The sequence below is a fragment of the Daphnia carinata genome, chromosome 2 (assembly GCF_022539665.2).
Source record: "Daphnia carinata strain CSIRO-1 chromosome 2, CSIRO_AGI_Dcar_HiC_V3, whole genome shotgun sequence".
NCBI classification, from domain to species: Eukaryota; Metazoa; Arthropoda; class Branchiopoda; order Diplostraca; family Daphniidae; genus Daphnia; species Daphnia carinata.
The window spans coordinates 6,096,693-6,112,017 of NC_081332.1; the positions used below are offsets into that span (position 1 = coordinate 6,096,693).

At 39.3% G+C, this 15,325-nt stretch overlaps 4 protein-coding genes and 2 long non-coding RNA genes across 7 annotated transcripts; 3 read left to right on the forward strand and 3 right to left on the reverse strand.

Moving 5' to 3' along the window:
- Positions 1 to 28: 28 nt before the first annotated feature.
- Positions 29 to 1,050, reverse strand: LOC130686705 (transmembrane protein 223-like). 2 transcript variants are annotated; one of them, XM_057509846.1, is made up of 4 exons: positions 727 to 869; positions 539 to 649; positions 333 to 475; positions 29 to 259 (listed from the first exon to the last, which is right to left on the reverse strand). In XM_057509846.1, exons 1-4 carry the CDS (start codon positions 764 to 766, stop codon positions 104 to 106), a joined length of 450 nt encoding a protein of 149 aa, XP_057365829.1. In that variant the 5' UTR covers positions 767 to 869; the 3' UTR covers positions 29 to 103. The 2 variants fall into 2 exon arrangements, with proteins under 2 accessions (XP_057365829.1, XP_057365828.1); XM_057509845.2 differs by having other exon boundaries at positions 539 to 1,050.
- Positions 1,051 to 1,524: 474 nt separating this feature from the next.
- LOC132087765 (ataxin-3-like) lies at positions 1,525 to 2,280 on the forward strand. Its single transcript, XM_059494138.1, has one exon. The coding sequence runs from the start codon at positions 1,525 to 1,527 to the stop codon at positions 2,278 to 2,280; it is 756 nt and encodes a 251-aa protein (XP_059350121.1).
- A 299-nt stretch (positions 2,281 to 2,579) lies between these two features.
- On the forward strand, positions 2,580 to 7,030 carry LOC130686691 (protein shuttle craft-like). Its single transcript, XM_057509826.1, has 8 exons — positions 2,580 to 2,715; positions 2,785 to 3,397; positions 3,476 to 4,179; positions 4,265 to 4,343; positions 4,435 to 5,320; positions 5,397 to 5,976; positions 6,047 to 6,507; positions 6,571 to 7,030. The coding sequence occupies exons 2-8, from the start codon at positions 2,917 to 2,919 to the stop codon at positions 6,935 to 6,937; spliced, it is 3,558 nt and encodes a 1,185-aa protein (XP_057365809.1). The 5' UTR covers positions 2,580 to 2,715; positions 2,785 to 2,916; the 3' UTR covers positions 6,938 to 7,030.
- On the reverse strand, positions 6,961 to 8,694 carry LOC130686701 (cyclin N-terminal domain-containing protein 1-like). The gene is made up of 5 exons (XM_057509839.2): positions 8,376 to 8,694; positions 7,907 to 8,298; positions 7,734 to 7,844; positions 7,437 to 7,666; positions 6,961 to 7,377 (listed from the first exon to the last, which is right to left on the reverse strand). Exons 1-5 carry the CDS (start codon positions 8,467 to 8,469, stop codon positions 7,167 to 7,169), a joined length of 1,038 nt encoding a protein of 345 aa, XP_057365822.1. The 5' UTR covers positions 8,470 to 8,694; the 3' UTR covers positions 6,961 to 7,166.
- Positions 8,695 to 9,112: 418 nt separating this feature from the next.
- LOC130686709 (uncharacterized) lies at positions 9,113 to 10,753 on the forward strand. The gene is made up of 5 exons (XR_008999958.2): positions 9,113 to 9,202; positions 9,256 to 9,521; positions 9,592 to 9,775; positions 9,837 to 10,182; positions 10,253 to 10,753. It is a non-coding gene; the product is annotated as an uncharacterized LOC130686709 (long non-coding RNA).
- Positions 10,754 to 12,430: 1,677 nt separating this feature from the next.
- On the reverse strand, positions 12,431 to 13,669 carry LOC130686716 (uncharacterized). Its single transcript, XR_009420543.1, has 5 exons — positions 13,597 to 13,669; positions 13,400 to 13,538; positions 13,146 to 13,329; positions 12,739 to 13,083; positions 12,431 to 12,637 (listed from the first exon to the last, which is right to left on the reverse strand). It is a non-coding gene; the product is annotated as an uncharacterized LOC130686716 (long non-coding RNA).
- Between the last annotated feature and the right edge of the window lie 1,656 nt (positions 13,670 to 15,325).

Genomic DNA, 15,325 nt, shown 5'->3' on the forward strand with positions numbered 1-15,325 from the left:
TAAAAAAACGTATCGAGCAAATCTTGTGTGTGGAGTGGAAGGCTCTTGTTTATTACGTTGGTGACTATACAACAGCACAGGGGAGGGAGTGATGCGGTTTTAATCACTTACTTAATATACGCTTCAGACCGACTGTAGCATCGAAAAGGGTGGGATTTTTAAATTCACCCTTCATGTCGATCACGAAATAGCCCATATAGCCTTTGACTTTCACCGGAAGAGAGACAGGAGCACGGCTTCGCGACTGAGTAGCACTCACCTAGATTAAGATCGGAAAAAAATTTTAAGCAGTTTAACGAGGCACTCTAGTGACTCTTTTTGAACTATCTTACGTTTCTGAGCGGCGTCTCCACATATCTTATTTTATTGAATGGCGCATATGTTATGATGGTGATGTCTTTGCCTCCCTTCCTCAAAACAATATTTTTAATGGACTTTAGTGAAAACATCCAACTACCCCCCAGAATCAAAACTCCTGTGGAAAAATTTTAATTTTTTATACTATCTATTTGTGGTGAAAAGATGTCATTCTACTTACCAAGTGCAAGACATACACCTGTAATGCCTCTCCTGTATTTTTCTTCTCCTAAGTTTATTGAACGATACCATGGGAGATTTGAATTTGAGTCTTGTTTTGGGACTGGTACATCTTTTAACGTGGACAGAGAGAATTCAGCGAGGTAGAACCAAAAACCCAACTGCGTCAGAGCAAATATGTTGAGATACTTGTGAAACTGAGGATTGTGATGGGCATAAAGGACAACATCCTTGGCTACGTTAGTGTCCATTTCCCAAGCAGGTTTTGTTGAAAACTTCGTATGGTTAACAACCTTTGTTACGGTACTATTGTCTTTTAAACGATTTACATGACGAGATAATAGCAATGGCCACGGACGAAAAAAAGAAGAGAGCTTCATCAAGGCTGCCATTGTTCCTGACAGCGAGTAGCACCTTCGGAAAGGTAATTTTTTATTTATGGTAACTAAATGAGAAGAAACTTAGTTAAGTTTAAGTTAATAGTTAGTTACTAAACCAGCTTACTGAAACCGCTTAACCTATACACGTGAAAATTCAGTGTATGGTTGTCTTAGAGATCAATCTTTAAAAAACCATGGGTAAACAAAACCCTGTCTCACTCGGGATTTTTTCTCTTCTGTGGCCCAGTAGGCCAGTGGCTGCACAATTTGGTCGGCCTGGTCGGCTGTCAGGCGCAGTTCAGTACAGCAAAAAATTAAACGTGAACTGGACACACACTCTTATATCAAGGTCTTCTTATTATAGTTGGTAAAAATGATTTCGATAGAGAAGCATGTGAGCGCTATGCGTAAAAATCTGAAGGTTTCGTTAAAGTCGGAAAAATAATGGATGGATGCCGCAATTCGATATTATAAATAGCATTAACGGAAATGTTTGTTTTCTCACCTATCTATAATTTATTTGCTTTACTAATGGAAATATTTTTACAAAACTAAGTGTAATTTGGAACTTAAATACTTGAATTGTATCAGCTGGTTTCCCATAAGAATGACCGTAGGTAAGAGAGCACGAGCTGGAATTTACCACGAAACGCAGACCGGAAATCTATGTGCCCTTCACGCCATCAATAATCTTTTGCAAGATGCTGTTTTCACAGCGAACGATTTGATCCACATAGGGCAGGAACTGGATAAGAACGAGAGAGCTCTAATCCAATCATCCTCAGGTGACGTTGATGATAGTTTGGAACTTCCTCAGAATCTTGATCTCAGCGGTAACTTTTCTATACAGGTGATCATCGTCGCATTGGCTTTCTGTGGATTAGAACTGGTATCACTGAACAGCTCAGATCCACGAGCTATTTTAGCAGACCAAAACACATACAGCCAACAAGCGTTCCTCTGTCATAAAAATGACCACTGGTTTACAATACGTAAGTTTGGATCAAAATGGTTCAACCTCAATTCGCTACTTCCACGTCCCAAAAAAGTGTCTCACAACGGGAGTCATCTTTCTCTTTTCGCTACCAAGGAGCTCAGAGACCGTTACACCGGAATATTTGTTGTGTTTGGAAATTTACCCAATGCCGAAACAAAGGAATCGGATGAAAGTGGTGATTCTGGTCGTAGTCCTGAGGACCCTATTGGAATTTCGCCCATTTCACTTAATCAAGAGCCACAACAGTGCATCCTCCGTGATGACAAAGGTCCTTCTACAGATCGTTATCCGATAAACCAAGAACGTAAATGGAGGCAAACGATTGCAAATTTACTGAAGCTGTTGCATGGAGAATGGAAAAGTTAAATGTTGCAAATACCAATCGTGATATGTAACTGGAAATAAAAAATAACACTTGTCTGAAAACAGAAAAAACTAATAGAATCTGATTTGGTTTTCTAGCTGCAAATCGTACTCATTTTTTTCTCTCGTGGTCGTGGACATTCGTACAACGTACGAATTTCATAAAATAATTAGCTAAAATTAGTGGGTAGACGTGGTGACTACAGCACTCTACAAAACGAGGTGTTCTATGCTTTCTCATCAACAGAATTTATGTTCGTATCGATATTCACGGCAAACTGTTGGAATACGGAAGCGTAGCAGACGCTCAGCTAGCACCAAGATCGTCGGGTCTCCGTCTCCTGTTGGGGAAGAGTGGCTGTAGAAAGGTTGCAAAATTATTGGATTATTGGGTGCAATTGTAGAGGCCGGTATTGCATAATGCCTGTGCCATAAAAGGTAGGAATTGATAAGGTATTTCAACACTTCACTATTGTCACGTTTACTACGGCGTGTTTTTCGTTGTAGTTTTTCACGAACGCGTGTTGTCAGCCCTCGGCTTTCATATCCTACTTAATGTAAGTGGGAAGCAGAGTACGATACTAGTACTCCGAGATTTCTTTCAGGCCGTTATCTGCGTGTTTCGGTTTTCCATCTAACATGGCTTCTCATAACGGTAATGGAATCCATGGTGGAAATGATGGTTCCTCCAGAGGAGTGTATAGTGGCAGATATAGAAACAGACAACATCCAAGAGGAAATGAAAGAAGGCCAAATTTTCCAAATAATCATCCATCTTCAGTCAGTGGGCATAACACCATGGAAGGACAGCACACCCAAGAAATAGGTGATACAGTACCAAACACTGAAAGTTCAATTTCATCAACAGCACCCAAACCAAGACGAGGAAGGGGCTTTGCTGGAGCACCCAGAAATGCATATAGAAATCAACCTCAAAGTCAATATCAAGTTACTGGCAATAATCCAAGGCAAGGATACACTTTAAGAGATGACTCATATTATGCACATGATCTGGGTCCCCCAAGTAGAAATACTTCATCCCAAGATGTGAGACAACACATACAAAATGTAAACGTTGGTGGACTCCAGACCAGAAATCCCCAAAATTTATCTCAGAATGGTATGTTGAATCTTTTAACAAGCTCATTAATGGTATTTTGTTTTCATTTAATCAGTCTTACTTCTAATATTTCTGCAGATTCAGCACAAGCTTCCGGAGGTTCGTCATATGTTGATGGGCGAGCCAATCGAATGGAAACTAGTTATGCGGAAAGGGGAGCATCAAGCAGACCAAAACAAGCCAGAGGCCCAAGAAAGCCATTCAGACCTCAGTACACAAAAGACTACGTAGAAAGGGATCGTTCTGAAAGAGCCTCTGCCGCCCCGTATAACAATTCCTCATATCCACCTGACTCTGCGTCAACATCAGTTACCTCGGCTAGTGCCAATCTGGAACACCAACCCTTTGAAAATATTCGAAGAGAGTACTCAAAGTACGAAAACCGACCACCTTTTGAAGCCCAATATGAAGGTAGAAGTGGCAGCAGAAACACTCATGAAAAACATCGTCGAGATGAAAGGAGTGGAGGCTATGGTTCCCAAGAAAGATTTCGCAAAGGTGAAAGCAGTGGAAACTATGCTTCACGAGATCGCTACTGTCCAGAAGAGCCTAGAGTATCTACTTCAAGCAGCATAGAGCAATCGAGTTTCAATAGGCCATCTCGGATTTATGATTCTCAAAATTGGCGGTCAGAGGGCTTCAAAAAAGGGATCTCTGCTCGTACGCAAAAAATTGGCGAGGCTATGGCTGACACTGCCATGCAACGTGAACGTTTGACCACGCAGCTGACCAGCGGGACTTACGAATGTATGGTCTGTTGCGAATCAGTTAAGCCAGCACAAGTATGTTCTTATCTTTTTAATTCATTTAAGGCATCTTGATTACGATTGCTTGCTTTTTGTGGCATGTTTTTTCTGTTTTTTGTAGCCAATTTGGAATTGCAGTCAATGTTTTCACGCTTTCCATCTCGGTTGCGTGCGGCGTTGGTCCCGTACTTCACAAGACGGTATGTATCCACAGCTCCTTCAGTTTTGATTTAAAAGATATAATGACGATGAATATTAGTATTAATGTGTGGACAATTTTATTAATCATAGAAAGTGGACATTGGCGTTGCCCTGGATGTCAATCGGTCAGCACGTCTCTGCCTAACTCCTATTTGTGTTTTTGCACTAAAAGAAAGGATCCAGAATGGAACCGACGTGAAACTCCACATTCTTGCGGCGAAGTTTGTGGCAAGGCACTGGGAGATGGTGTTAGTTGCACACACTCCTGCACTCTTCTATGCCACCCAGGGCCTTGTCCAATCTGTTCGGCCCAAACCCAACGTAAATGCCCCTGTGGTAAATCGTCGCAGTTGGTTAAATGCGGATCATCAGACGCATTACTCTGTGGTGAATTATGTGGCAAGCAACTCTCCTGTGGGCTGCATACATGCCAAGAAGCATGTCATATTGGCCCATGTAAACAGTGTCCGCTCACCGTTCAGCAAGTCTGCTTCTGTGGCCAGAGCAATAGGGAATTGCCGTGTTCTATTGAACATCCAGAAGATGAAAAATTTTCATGCGATCTTATTTGCAATAAAAAATTGAGCTGCGGAAGACACAGTTGCCAAAAAAAGTGCCACATTGGCGATTGTGGAACTTGCCAACTTGAAGTGGATGTCGTTGCTACCTGTCCTTGTGAAAAAGTTCAGTTGAAGCAGCTTTACAAAACTAAGGGAGTTGCAGAACGTAAATTTTGCACTGATCCTATTCCCGTTTGTGGGAAAGTTTGCGGCAAAATTATGACATGTGGTCCTGCAGAGAATCCGCACGTTTGCGCAGTGCTTTGTCATGGAGGTGCATGTCCGCCTTGTCCGCTTTCAACAGATCTGCGTTGCCGGTGTGGCCGGAACGAGAAAAAATTCCCATGTCGGAAACTAAGTGAAATAGAAGAAGTTTTATGCGAACGACGTTGCAACAAAAAGCGCCAATGTGGACGGTAATACATTTCTTTCTTTTGTTTTTCTTTCTTTCTTTCTTAATTTCGTTAACTTGTCTTCGTACTATTTGAACAGACATAAGTGTACCCAAGTTTGCTGCATTGACACGGAGCACATCTGCCCAATGGTTTGCGGTCGTACGCTCAGTTGTGGTCTTCACCGATGTGAGGCTTTATGTCACGCTGGTAACTGCAATCGCTGTCATCAAGTGTCTTTCGACGAACTGAGGTGCCACTGTGGAACTCAGGTGGTGTATCCACCGGTACCCTGTGGAACACGCCCGCCCGACTGCAACAAACCGTGCACCAGAGTGCGTCCGTGTGGTCATTCTCCATCTCACAACTGCCATCCAGACGCTAATGGCTGCCCTCCGTGTACTACTTTATGCGAAAAGTTTTGTTATGGGAAACACGAGAAAAGGAAGAATATCCCGTGCCATTTAACTGAGGTGAGTTGTGGAAAGCCTTGTGGGCGCCCCATGAAATGTGGTAAACACACATGCCCCGTCATCTGTCATCCCGGTCCATGTCCGTCTACTTGCACGCAACCGTGCCCAGTCCAACGAACTGACTGTGATCATACTTGCGGCTTACCATGCCACGAAGGAAATTGCCCAGGGACGCCTTGCCGTGAAAAAATTAAAGTTCAGTGTCAGGTATGTAATCTCTTCAATTGACTAGAATAAGTTTTGAAATCATAACTATCTGAAAGTTTTCCTTTTTTAGTGTGGTCAGCGTACAGCTACTGTGTCTTGTGAAGAAAACGAGCTTTCTTACCGGAAAATGGCAACGGGGCTGTTGGCATCTAAGATGGCCCAGTTGCAGTCTGGCGAGTGTGTTGACCTTAAAGATCTATTGGGCAAGAGCGCCGCTAATAAGACAAAGAGTCTGGAATGCAACGAAGAGTGTGCTCTAGTGGAGCGAAACCGACGTCTGGCACTGGCGTTACAGATTAAGAACCCCAATCCAAAACCGGGCGCCCCGCCTTATCCTGATTCGCTAAAAGAGTGGGCCAAGAAAGACCAGCGCTTTGTGCAAATGGTACACGACAAATTGACCGAATTAGTCCAACTGGCAAAGCAATCAGTCGGAAAAATGAAAAGCCGGAGCCATTCGTTCGACTCGATGAATCGCGACAAACGTCAGTTCATCCACGAATACTGTGTTTTCTTCGGTTGTGAATCTATGTAAGAACCGTTTGGGGGTGTTGTTTAGAAAACAGATATTTTAACTTGGTATTTTTTTTATAGGTCTTATGACGACGAACCGAAACGTAACGTTGTAGCCACAGCTTTTGGAGAATTGTCGTTCTTGCCCGCTATCAGCATCTTAGATGTTACACGTCGCGAACTGGGGCAGCGTAAAATGCCTGCGCCACCTCGAGGTCTTACTGTTCTCACTTCAGGTCAACAGCAGCAGCAGCAACAAGTGCCTCAACCGCCACAGAAGCCACCAAATGCATGGGGAAGTGGTGGTTCCGCTGCGCCGTTTAGAACCTTGTCTGATGTCGTTAAAAGCACTCCAGCACCCAATAATGCAACAGAATCGCCTGCCCCGGACAAGACATCTCAAGATACTAAGCCACCTGTGGTTGATTATTTTGATTTTACTTCATAAGAATCACGCAGGTGTTTTCTGAGTTCCTTAAAATTCACAGGTGTATGGTACATTTCCTTATGAGAAGTTAAATTAAAATGCGCTTTGGAAGTTCATATTCCAGTAATTTTGACAGTTGGATCAATATTTGGAAACATCATATGATCGTCTTCGTATCATACAACATTAGCAAGGATGTGTTTGTACTTCTTTTTCATTTGCAGGGCGTAGTTTCATTTGGAAATTACTGTTATGTTTCAGGAACTAAATGCGTGACCAGAACGGAAGAAACTACTGCTACGTCAGCTGGGTGAGCCCCCGTTCGGGTGTAGAGTTCTTTCATAACATTGGCGGCGGCGTTTTCTTGTACTAAAAATGTTGCAGCTGAAATTGCTCCGGCAGCTAGCAGAACCTTGTCACATTGCACTTGGTTGAAATCGCGAAAATTTCGCCGATGGCTGCTGTAAAAGTACAATCAGGTTTTAGTAACTGTAACAAACAAATTATTTTCCCAAACTACCACATGACTCTTTCTTTTTGGGTTTCAGTAGGTAGGCCCGCCACTATTTGTCGCACAATCAACTGCTGATCAAAGTAAATAGCGCGTATAAATTCCAGAGATATTTCGTGGATCTCATCCACTGCCGCTAACAATTGTGAAGATTTGACCGTTACTGGTTTCCTTTTTAGAACCAAAATTAACTGACAGATGAACGTATCCACATAATCACTGATGGGTGGATAGCTAACCTAAGAAATGTTTAATGAATGGTTAAGAAAAGGTGCACACATTAGAGATTCTGTTATTTAATACTACGTCGTATTTAAGTGTAACAAGAACAAGAATTTCGGAATTCACAATCGTTGAACGATCACAAGGTCTCTGGGACTGGCGGAGTAGCATGGCTGCATCCGTCACTGTTACCAACTGCAGACATAGTAATATCTGTAAAACATTTTGAACCTTATAACGAATTCTAACAAACCAACCTTGTACCCATTTTCCAATTTTGAGGCAATCTGAAGGCACGATACCAGATGTAATAATGACTGATGTCTCATTTCCGTACAAAATTCTTGCCATCGCATTTTGCAAGACGTCTTTAGGGTTTTGGATCCATCGATTGCAGTTTTCGGATAGAGGCTTTGACAGCAATATGACAGGGCGAATCGCTCATAGATTTCAACGGTTCGGTATGAAACTCCAGTAGGTTGTTTAAGCTGTTGGCACCATTTGAAAGCAACATCAAAGACGAATGGTGGTGTTAGATGGTCCACCGGCTGCCATAATGAGCCCAAATCAATTGGGAAAGTTTCATACCATGAACTTGCCTTGTCATTGTACCATCGTAAATGTTTCAACCATTCCTCAAAAGAAGCATCTTGAGTGATTACGGCCAGTATTATTTCACCAACAGTTAACATATGTGGTAATTTTTAAAATATTTATATTACCTACCTAGAAAACAGGAATCCCAGTGTGCTTCAAAACTGGAAACAGAATGCTGTTCTTCAATATTTGGCTGCTTTAGTGGTATCAAAGTTTGTTCCATTTTTCACTGCTGACAGAATCAGGTCACTAGACACATTTGCAGAAACAAATATCACGAGTTCGGTGTTTCAGTGAACGTGGCAAAACGTTTGCCGCTTGCTCGCAAACGACACTTGGTACTGCTACTTTGTTATGTTTTATATCGTATGGAAAATTTGAGTTTCCACGTTTCTTGGTTGTTATGATTGGTAATTTGTCGATTGCCGCAGCCCGGCTCAGTTCAAACTTGAACGTTACTAGCAAATAAAAACAAACCAAGTGTCGTCTGCACTACAACTTTGAAATCGAAGTACTTGCTAGCGCGCCAGTACGCTACAGCTCTAGCGTGACACATAACACACAGCTCTTTGATTTTCTTAAATAATCAACAAACATATGGCTATGGCAATCCGTTTTACATAAAAAAAAAAAAATGGCGGAAAAAAAAATGGCGAAAAAAAAAATCGCACTTTTTTCTTTTTTTCCGACACGTAGTCATCTACCGCTCAGACTCGTTATTACTTATGGCAATCCGTTTTACATAAAAAAAAAAAAAATGGCGGGAAAAAAAAAATCGCACTTTTTTCTCTTTTTTCTACCCGTAGCCATCTATCAGTCGGTTTCGTTATTACAGGCATGTAAGCAATTTGAGTTAATTGTATACCATTAGCAGTTAATTGAGTAGCGTGGCTGGAGAACAACGCGTGGCTGGAGGAACAATTGAAAAATGGATAAGATAATAAAACAAAAAAATGGTAAGTATAAACATTATTATATTGGTTTTCAATTATTAAGTATTGTTTATTAGATCAAATTATGAAGCTGCAGGCCCAGTTATTGGAACAACACAAAATATTAGATAACAAAGCTAAGGATCGTAGGCCTAACACGTAATGATTCTATTTATTTGCTTTTATTCATTCGTGTTTTGTAGCTCAAATTTTGAGTCTTCAAGCTCAGCTAGGGGAAAAGAACAAATTGGAACGGAACAGTTTCCAAACAGTGAAGGAGGTTTTTCAAAACTCATTTCTAACTGAACGTAAGGATGAGTTGGCATTAGGCGAACACAGCCAGGTACCTAAAGTTTTCAAATAAGAATTCAAAATAAGTATAGAATTTTAAAAAACAATTATTTATTGCTTAGTTATTCAGTCCACCACCTGACAGTGTGTTAAATTTAAATTCTGTTAGTGCTGCACTAAAAGAATCGTTAGTAATAAGCTCATGCAGTGAAGGAACTGAACAATTGTGGGAACGTATTTGGGCCGAAAATGGGTGTGGTACAGAAACCCAGAAATGGCACAAGTTCAACATGAAACATGGATTAGGTACTTTTCGGTTTTTGTCTATTGAAAAAGTATTTTTAATGCTATTATTTTGCATTCACAGATTTTAACGGGGGATCAAATCAAGTCTGGAAGTGTTACAGGATGGAAGAGTGAGCTAACAGATGAAAAAACACGGAGAGTGCATTACCGTAAGGTGTGAGGTAAATTAATAGAGTAATGCAAATTGCCTAATGAGAAGTACCATCTTGTGTTAATGAATCCAGTACAACAGCAATCCTTTATAGTTCTGTCACAGCTAGAAGCCTCAAATAATTCTGCTTCTCTGTCTAAAGAACAACTTGTCCTTTACGTTCAGAGTGTTGGGGAAACTGGGTACTTAAATGGCCCTAAAGATGTTTTAATTTTGCTGCTATTGCAGAGATGAACATCATACATGGACTCTTTAGGTATGAAAGGATTTTTCTTCAAATAATTTTGAATTTATGACGAAGAATTTCTCCTCCTTTTGCCAACCAGGTCTTATCTACCAAAAAAAATTTTATCCAATAGGAAAGGATTTTCATGTACTGGGAACACAACTATCAACAATGCAACATTCTACAAGTGCTAGTTTATCATTCAAGAGCCTTATACAATGAAGTTAATCTGCAATTTGTATGTCCTTTCCCAAGCTTCCACCAGAAGTTGAATCTATGAGTCATGTAAGTTCCATGATCAACAATTGATGTGTTTAACGGTGTTGTTTTTCTTTTCACAATATAGGTTAATAGTAACATTGGATCTGAAAAGATTCTTGGTTGGGGCAAGACACTGAATAAATTGTATTGATTGGATGGATGACATGACATTTCTATACTTAATTCGGATTCCCCAGACGGTATTTGATATTTAAAAAATTGAAGTGCATATCTGGGCTCCCTTCTTTTCTGAAGCCCCGTTTCCCCTTGACTCATAATAAGCCCGTAGGGGGTCATGCCCCTACTGTACGGTATATATAAAAACAACATATACCGAGGTTTGGAGGGCTCTGGCCGGAAAGGGGACGTGGGGTGCCGCTTCGTCCGATGATGTGTTCACGGAGGGTGACGTGGCTGCCCACAAATCCGAACTAAAGGTTAATCGCTCCTGTAAAAATGTTCCAAATCTTCAGCTCTTCTTCCGGCTTCTCTTAGCCAATCACCGGGTAATCTCCCCGGTGGGTCAACAAGGCAGTGTCTCCCCCTGCCTGGGTTGACGGCAACTTTTGAAAGGGCTATTGTGCCTTTTTAAAGTTGCAAAAATAATTGTAATGTGCAGAGAATTGTCAATAAATTTTTTTTTATAAAATGTTTTTTGCAAAATTTTTTTCTTTCATTGTCTGTGTTCGCTTTGTTCACACATTACATTTATCAACTTTTTTTTTAATTTAGCTTGCTCAGTTCATTTTTATGGTTTTTGCCACCGTTGTATCGCTTATCTGTTAGTATTCAATTAGTATTTATTACACTTCTTGAATTCTTGAACTTAGACAAGGAACAACGTGTAATACCTGGATAATTTCTGAAGTAATTTTATACTTGTATATTGTTTTACTGGTATGGGAATCGATCCCCAGACATTCAGCGTGCAACGCCGATGCTCTAACATTGAGCCACGAGATATATCTTTCATATTATTTCTATTATCGCATATCATATGTTATAGTCTAGGATGTTTATGTAGTCTTTCACAAGTATATATTTATCTTTTTATAGCTTTCATAAGGTTCATAGCTCTGTGGTAGATCATTCAGCTGCGGTAACTGTTACCCTGGGTTCAAACCTAAGTAGATGTATAATGATCTACGTTTCAATTTTATTCAAAGTGTAAATGCAAGTCCGCAAGTGACTAGAAAAAAGCTAACCTGACATCATATGATTCATGGCTCATTGGTATAGCATCGGCGCGGTATGCCGAACATCCAGGGTTCGATCCCTGGATAATAATTGAATGCTTCCAGATAAACTATGCTTACAGGAAACAATGCTTACCATTAAACGTGACATAAACAATAAAGGCGAAAGAAAGATGTGAGAAAGCTAAATAAAAAAAGATGATAAATGTAATGTGTGAAAACAGAAAGTGAAAGAAACAAAATTTGCAAAAAAATTTTATAAAACAAATTTATTGACAATTCTCTGCACATTACAATTATTTTTGCAACTTTAAAAAGGCACAATAGCCCTTTCAAAAGTTGCCGTCAACCCAGGCAGGGGGAGACACTGCCTTGTTGACCCACCGGGGAGATTACCCGGTGATTGGCTAAGAGAAGCCGGAAGAAGAGCTGAAGATTTGGAACATTTTTACAGGAGCGATTAACCTTTAGTTCGGATTTGTGGGCAGCCACGTCACCCTCCGTGAACACATCATCGGACGAAGCGGCACCCCACGTCCCCTTTCCGGCCAGAGCCCTCCAAACCTCGGTATATGTTGTTTTTATATATACCGTACAGTAGGGGCGTGACCCCCTACGGGCTTATTATGAGTCAAGGGGAAACGGGGCTACGGAAAGGAAGGAAGCCCAGATATGCACTTCAATTTTTTAAATATCAAATACCATCTGGGGAATCCGAATTAAGTATAGAAATGTCATGTCATCCATCCAATCAATACAATTTATTCAGTGTCTTGCCCCAACCAAGAATCTTTTCAGATCCAATGTTACTATTAACCTATGCTGAGAAAAGAAAAACACCATTAAGCATCTCAATTGTTGCTCATGTGACTTACATGACTCACAGATTCAATTTCTGGCAGAAGCTTGGGAAAGGCCATACAAATTGCAGATGAAAATCATTGTATAAGGCTCTTGAATGATAAAATAGCACCCATAGAATGTTGCATTGTTGATAGTTGTGTTCCCAGTATGCTGAAAATCCTTTCCTATTGGATAAATTTTTTTTTAGATTAGACATGGTTGGCAAAAAGCAGGAGAAATGCTTTGTCATAAATTCAAAAAATTTTCAAGAAAATTCCTTTCATACCTAAAAAGTCCATGTATGATGTTCATCGCTGCAATGCCAGCGAAATGAAACATCTTTAGGGCCATTTAAGTACCCAGCTTCACCAACACTCTGAACGTAAAGGACAAGTTGTTCTTTAGCAAGAGAAGCAGAATTATTTGAGGCTTCTAGCTGTGACAGAACTATAAAGGATTGCTGTTACACAGGATTCATTCACACAAGATGGTACTTCTCATTAGACAATTTGCATACTCTATTACTTTACCTCACACCTTAATGGTAATGAACTTTCAATGTTTTTCAACGGTAGGCTCACTCTTCCCTCCTGTAACACTTCCAGACTTGACTTGATCCCCCGCTAAAATTCTGTGAATGCAAAATAATAGCATTAAAAATACTTTTTCGATAGACAAAAAACTGAAAAATACCTAATTCATGTTTTATGTTGAACTCGTGCTATTTCTGGGTTTCCGTACCACACCCATTTTAAGCCCAAATACGGTCCCACAATTGTTCACTTCCTTCGCTGCATGGAATTATTACTAACAATTCTTTTAGTGCAGCACTAACAGAATTTAACTTTAACACACTGTCAGGTGGTAGACTGAATAACTAAACAAGAAATAATTGTTTGTTAAAATTCTATACTTATTTTGAATTCTTATTTGAAAAGTTTAGGTACCTGACTGTGTTCGCCTAATGCCAATTCATCCTCATGTTCAGTTAGGGATGAGTTTGGAAAAACCTCCTTCACTGTTTGGAAACTGTTCCGTTCCAATTTGTTCTTTTCCCCTACTGAGCTTGTAGACTCAAAATTTGAGCTACAAAACACAAATGAATAAAAGCAAATAAATAGAATCACTACGTATTAGGCCTTACCATCCTTAGCTTTGCTGTTATCTAATATTTTGTGTTGTTCCAATAATTGGGCCTGCAGCTTCATAATTTGATCTAATAAGCAATAATTAATAATTGAAAACCAATATAACAATGTTTATACTTACCATCCTTTCGTTGTATTATCTTATCCATTTTTCAATTGTTCCTCCAGCCACGCGTTATTCTCTCCATCCACGCTACAGAACTAACTGCGAATGGCATCCAATGGACTGAAATTGCCTACGCCAGTAATAACGAGTCTGAGCGGTAGATGGCTACGTGTCGGAAAAAAGAAAAAAGTGTGATTTTTTTTTTTTTTGTGTAAAACGGATTGCCATAAACTATATATGATTCACATTCAAAATTTTTAACGAGAATCCCAAAAATGAATTTTTTTTGTCGTAGAATTTATGGATTTTGAATAATCTAAAATTAAAAGGAGTTGCGATCGAAATAAAAAAAAAAAAAAACTTTATTTTCCTGATAAGCATTCCATTCTGCATCGAAATCATGTATTTTAAGCCAAATTTGAAATTGGGCCAAAAATAAAATTCAATTTTCGTCAACTTCTAAATTTGGTTAAAAATACATTATTTTTATTCGAAATTGATCGCTGATCACGAAAATAGCGTATATTTAATGTTGGACTTATAGTTTTTGAATTAACCGTAAAAAACTAAAAGTCGGCCTTATTTTGTCGGGCTTAAAATTTTTTTCCTATTTAATTAATAATATCATTAAATTTAGATAACTATATATGATTCTGATTCAAAATTTAACGAGGAACACGAAAATCAAATTTGTTTTTAAGCAGAGTTTATAGTTTTTGAATAATCAAAGAAGTCTTATGTGTCACGTTAGCGCTGTAGCGTACTGGCGGGCTAGTAATGGTTTCGATTCGCCCCTAATTTTATATTTTAGATTATTCAAAAACCTTCCCACTTTTTCAATTTTCGTCAAATTCTAGATTTACTTAAAAATACATTAATCCGATTCCAAATTCATCGCTGATCAAGAAAATCGGGTTTATTTTGACGTTGGACTTATAGATTTTGAATTAACCGTCAAAAACCAAAAATTAAGTTAGTGCGCTAACAGCAGTTTTTCTTATACTTAAAAAATGAATGCTTTAAGGACAAAATAAATGGCTGATTCGAAATCAGCGTTCAATTTTGGTTATAGCTTGTGATTATCGTCTAATTCCAAGAGATGTTGCTTTTTGATGATTTTTGTAAAAATGCGAAGGCTATAGCCTTCTCACTTTTTCAATTTTTGTCAAATTCTAGATTTAGTTTAAAATACATCCTTCCGATTCGAAATTAATCGCTGATCACGAAAATCGGGTTTATTTTGACATTGGGCTTAATCAAATGAAAGAAAGCGAAGGAAATGACCGTGGGAATTTTGCCTCAAAAACCTGCAAAACCTGCCACTCATTGGAATTGGTTAAATATCACCGAATATACTCTCCGAGAGAATTGTTCTTTTTTTTTTATTAAAACAACCATTTTGGAAATACCCGCATCGAAGAACCTTCTATAGCACGCTAGTACGCTACAACGCTAGAGTGACGCATCGAAGCTCTTCGATGGGTGTATTTCCAAAAAGATTTTCTCGTTAAACCAGCCGTTTTCAAAATAAACTAATGAAATATACTGTTAATACCCCGACTTTTTTTTTGTTTTTTAGGTTTAATTAAAAACTATGAGACCAGTTAAAAAATAAATTT